This window comes from Nicotiana tomentosiformis, chromosome 2, assembly GCF_000390325.3.
Source record: "Nicotiana tomentosiformis chromosome 2, ASM39032v3, whole genome shotgun sequence".
Lineage (NCBI taxonomy): Eukaryota > Viridiplantae > Streptophyta > Magnoliopsida > Solanales > Solanaceae > Nicotiana > Nicotiana tomentosiformis.
This window is the reverse complement of record NC_090813.1, coordinates 145019096-145024856: the sequence shown is the minus strand read 5'-3', so window position 1 is coordinate 145024856 and position 5761 is coordinate 145019096. Positions and strand designations below refer to the sequence as shown.

At 37.8% G+C, this 5761-nt stretch overlaps 1 protein-coding gene across 1 annotated transcript; it reads right to left on the bottom strand.

Moving 5' to 3' along the window:
- Positions 1-4374: 4374 nt before the first annotated feature.
- On the bottom strand, positions 4375-5184 carry LOC138905791 (uncharacterized). The gene is made up of 2 exons (XM_070194309.1): positions 4993-5184; positions 4375-4815 (listed from the first exon to the last, which is right to left on the bottom strand). Exons 1-2 carry the CDS (start codon positions 5182-5184, stop codon positions 4375-4377), a joined length of 633 nt encoding a protein of 210 aa, XP_070050410.1.
- Between the last annotated feature and the right edge of the window lie 577 nt (positions 5185-5761).

Here is a 5761-nt window from a genome sequence, read left to right as displayed (position 1 = left end):
TTATATTTGAAAGGTTTTATCTTGAAAGAACTATGTTTGAAGGAAGTATATTTCAAAAAGAAAAATTCTTATTGGAAAGGATTATATTCTAAAGACCTCAATTTAAAAACTTACGGGTGAAAGTTTACACTTGAAGGATTTTGACTAATTTATTGGGGTTGTTGGCTGAGACCTGATGTGAAAACTATTGCAGCAGCTGAGTTACTACTTGCCTTTACTGTATTGTGATTTCTTGATTTGGGTTGTATTTTCGTTCATTCTTCTGTTTCTTATTCTGGTGTTTCGCTGTTACTTGCTGTTTTTCCTTGCTTATTGCAGTTGCTATGTCGTTAGCCATATCACGGGGTCCTTAGATAGATGTCATGTTCTGTTATCCCTATACTTATAATTGTTCAGTTTATTAGACCAGTGGGTGTCTTGACTAGTCCTCGTCACTACTTCACCGAGGTTAGTCTTGATACTTACTGGGCACCACTGTGGTGTGCTCATGCTACTCTTCTGCACTTTTTTGTGCAGATCCAGGTACTTGTTCGTTAGCTATCTGTGTGGACTGTTGCTGTGGAGACTCAAGGTAAACCTGGTGCTGCATTCGCAGGCTTCAGAGTCACCTTCTAGTTTTCATTTTGCACTGTTATTCTTATTTCTGGACAGTTGTATTTAGAAGTTTTCTAGCAAACACTCTGTAGAGCTTATGACTTGTACTACCGGTTTTGGAAATTTTAAGAGATTCTATTTAAATAATATTTTTTTAATTATTGTTAGGCTTGCCTAGTCCCTAAGACTAGGTGCCATCACGATACATAGACGAAGGGAAAATTGGGTCGTGACAATACGTGGCTGCATTTACAAAATATGTCAGCATTGGAGATGTAACGATCCGGCCAGTCGTTTTGAGTATTACAACCCCGTTCCCCCATTTACTGCTCAATTTATGCCTTACAATTGATTTATGACTTATCGGGTTAGTTGGTTCGGGTCCGGAAGGAATTCAGAGTGAAATGAGACACTTAGTCTCATAATTAAAAATTTTAAGTTAGAAAAGTGACCGGATATGGACCTATGTGTAAACGACCTCGGATTTGAATTTTGATGATTCCAATAGCTCTGTATGGTGATTTTGGACTTAGGGGCATGTCCGTAAAATTATTTGGAGGTCCGTAGAGGAATTAGGCTTGAAATGCGGAAAGTTTAATTTTTGGGAAGTTTGACCGGGGATTGACTTTTTGATATCGGGGTCAAAATCCGATTCTGAATATTTTAATAGGTCCGTTATATTATTTATAACTTGTGTGCAAAAGTTTAGTTCAATCTGACGTGATTTGATAGGTTTCGGCGTTGTTTGTAGAAATGGAAAGTTTCAAAGTCCATTAGGCTTGAATCTATGTGTGATTCATGGTTTTAGCCTTGTTTGAGGTAATTTGAGGGTCCGACTAAGTTCGTATGATGTTATGGGAATTGACGGTATGTTTGGTTGAGGTCCCGGGGGCCTCGGGTGATTTTCGGATGGTTAACAGATCAATTTTGGACTAGGCATTCCAGTTGAAGAATGCTGGTTTTCTGTCACTGATTTCCTTCTACGCGATCGGATGAGAATGTCCGCGATCGCGTAGTCTTGGTGAGGTAGTGTTGATTTTATTCTTCGCGATCGCGTAGGTTGGGCTAGTCTGTGCTACGCGAACGCGTGGGAGAGGCCGCATTCGCATAGGCAAACTTGAGAGGAAGTTGGGCCACGCATTTGCTCTATGCGATCGCGTGAAGAGTGATGCGATCGCATGAAGAGGGATACGATTGAGTAGATCTAGGATCTTGTGCATAGCGATCGCATGAAGACAACCGTGATTGTGTAGGGTCTTTTCTGGGAAGTGGAAAATTGTGCTTCGCGATCGCGTGTGTTTGTCCGCGATCGCGTAGAGCAAATGTCTGGGCAGAGAGTTTAAGTTCTGAAAATGGGACTTTGTCCCATTTTTCATTTTTGACGGATTGGAGCTCGGGAAGAGGCGATATTTGGGAGATTTTCAGAGAAAACAATGGGGTAAGTGTTCTTAACTCAATATTGGTTAAATTACCCGAATCCATGGTTGTTTTTAACATTTAATCGGTGAATTAAGTTGAAAAATTGTGAAAACCCTCTTGGTTTAATTTGGAGATTTGAGGGCCGAGTTGATGTAGGATTTGAGTAAAATTTGTATGGTTGGACTCATGGTTGAATGAGTGTTCATATTTTGTAACTTTTGTCAGGTTCCGAAATGTGGGCACACGGGCAAATTTTGAGCTAAATTTTGGATTTTTATGGAAAATTAGTATTTTTTTTATGGAATTAATTTCAATAAATTTTATTGACTGAAACGAATTATTTGTGACTAGATTCGAGGCTTTCGGAGATCAATTCTTATGGCAAGGGCGTAGCGGAATAAGAAATTATGTGGTTTGAGGTAAGTAACAGTTTTAAATCTGGTCCTGAGGGTATGAAACCCCAGATTTTTGTATCATGTGATTACTTTGGAGGTGACGCACATGCTAGGTGACTGGCGTGTGGCCGTGCACCGAGGGGATTGTGACTTGGTCTATCCCGTGAAACTGTAAAGTTGAATAACTTGTTGTTAGCTATATGCTCTCTATGTGTTGTGGAAATTTGACTGTAAGACACGTTAGAAACCATATTTAGGCTATATGTTAGTACTGCTGGGACCCACAGAGGTCGTGTACATGTTGAATTATCTGCTAAATTGTTGTTTGGTACTCAATCATAGTTTACTTATTTGTTTTATCTCAGTATCTATTGTTCATTATTGATGCATCATATCATTATTGTTTGGGCTGATTTCATGATTTTTGAGCGCCCGAGAGACTGGAGAGATTTTTGACTGAGTGAGGCCGAGGGCCTGATTGTGTGATATTGATACTATAGAACATGAGTTGTCCGTACAGCACTTGAGTTGGCCGTGCGGATTCAGATATTGATACTATAGTACGTGAGTTGTCCGTGCAGCACGTGAGTTGGCCGTGCAGATTATAGCGCTTGGTCTGTGGGAGCCCCTCCAGAGTCTGTACACCCCCAGTGAGCACGGGTACCCATTGAGTGTGAGTGATGAGGGCTGAGAGCCGAGTGGTGGAGCTGTTGTGACGAGTTGAGTAATTGTTGCCTTGAGAGGCTGTACTTGCCTTTTCATTTGTTGTTGCACTTAGTTGCTATCTGACACTGTTGTGAAATTCTCTAAAAGATTTTATATCCGGATTACATGAACTTGAAATGTATAAAATCGATTTGACTTAAACTGTCGGATTTGAAAACATGTCTATTCTTTGCTGGAATTACTGGAAATAAACTATAACTGCGTAGCTCGTCACTATCTTCAATTCCTTATTTATTATTGTTACTTGCTGAGTTGGTTGTACTCATACTACACCATGCACTTCGTGTGTAGATCCAGGTATTCCCGGACATAGCGGGTGTTGATTCTTTCACACAGTTGATTTTTCGGAGATTTAGAGGTAGCTGCCATATTTCGCAGACCTTGCCTCTCCTTCCCTATCTCCTTGTTTAATGTATTTGGTCTTAGACTGTTAAAGATCGTATTTTTCAGACTTGTATTCATACTAGATGCTCATGTACTCAGTGACACCAGGTTTTAGGAGTGTTTCTATATGTATTTGTGAGTTTTTCTTCCGCTAAATTAGATATTATTTTTTCAAACTTAAAAGATATGGTGGTTTATTGAGATTGTCGGCTATGGAGCGCTACTTTGGGATTATGCTAGGAAGAAGCAAGTTACTGGTGCAATTAGTGAGAGCGAGGTGACTGGAAGATTAGGAAGAAGAAAAGGTGCACCAGCTGTGAACGAGAGAACACAAGTCTGGAAGAAGAAGAATTAGTTTTCCTTTTCTGTAGAAAAATTGTAGTTAGATTGTTTAGTTGTAGCTGTTTTGTAATAAAGTTGTAGACAAATTGTTATCTAAGAACAAGTCAGTTAAAGTTTATTTGTAGAAAATTTGTGCTACAATTGTTTTACCCTATGTTTTGTTATTTTATCGAGGATACTACTACTTAGAATATGAAACATCTGTTATTTTTTTTGGTTGAAAGTTGTTAGTACTTGATATCGTTATTGTTAGCATATAATTTCTTTACAATTTAACTACAACTATGTATTATACATACAAAAAAATACATAATCCAATCAAGTTATGAAATGCTGAAATTAATACACTCAATAATTAAACAAAATAAATACAAACCAACTGCATTACGAGTTGAAAACATTTCATTATAGGAGACAGTCTTTATTAAATTTATCAACACAGTTACACCTCAACTATAATTCTCCAGAACACCTCAACACAATTTATCAAAATATCTTGTGACTTTATCAAATTTTATTTCCTCTTGGGAGCATTCTTACAAGATCTTTTGTTATGCCTTTCTAGTCTGCAGTTGCCACATGAAACCTTGTACTTTTTTGCATTTACTTCATCATATGGTTTGTATATTTGTTTTTGAGGTCTTCCTGCCTGTCTTTTCCTGGTAGGTGGCATTACAACTTCTTCAGCTATATGTTGTGGCCCATTCCATTTGCTTTCATCAGGCAGCGGGTCTACTGGTATTTCATTAGTATGCAAGAGGCTCTCCCTCGTGTAATAAGGAGAACAGTAGTTTTCATAAGACTCATTCCTGTGCCTTAAAGCCGCCAAAGCATGTGCACAAGGAAGTTCATCAAGCTGGAATTGTCCATAACTACATCTCTTATTTTGAAGACAAATAATATAGTGCTTTACACCATCTATCACTGTATGGATGTGATCTGTTGAAGCCCTCACCTACAATTTCATTACAAACACACAACAACTTGTAAGAAACATATACAAAATAACTACAATTATTCAACATTTTATCTACAATGACTGTATGTATTTAGTTTGATGGAATAATTAATCTGATGTTATTGGATATAGCTTACTCTCAGCTTCTGCGATAATGTCATGTTATCCTCCAACTGTTTGTTGTATTTTTTTCCCAAGGTATGTGAATGTACCCTTTGCTTTCAATAACTTTTCATTAGTCCAACGTTCAAGAAGAGTCCTCATGTACTCTAATAGTTCTACTATCGGCAGCTCTCTTGCATCTCTTGTTACCACATTCAATGACTCTGCAATATTTGATGTCATCATCCAAGTTCTGTTCACCATAGCATGTACTCGAGATCATCTGTGATAGCCAATATCGTATAGATATGCTTTAACACGCGTGTTGATATCTTCAATCTTTGACATTCTTTCATCAAATTCATCAAGCGTGTATGATCGTGCCGTGGCAAAGTATAATTCGCTTAACTTTAGATGACACTTCTTGAACTTTGACCTTATATTTGTCCAAATATGCCACATACAAGCATAATATGGCATGCCGGTATAAATAATAGATGTTGCCTTCAAGATACTCTCATTCCGATCCGAAACAACACACATATTTGGTTTTTCATCATATGCATATTTGAATTGCTCGAAAAATCATTTCCATGATGCGTCATTTTCTGAATCAACAACAGCGTATGCCAATGGTAATATGCTACCTATCATATGTGGCAAAAAGAAATTCAATTTCCATAATAAAATCGTAAAGGAAAAAAAATACATATATAAAACAAATCTACAATAATATTTCTACATTAAATCTACAATACCCGCTGCATCCATTGTGCTAGCTGTTAGCATTATTCCCCTGTATGCCGACTTCAAGAAGATCCCATCAACTACTATAACTGGC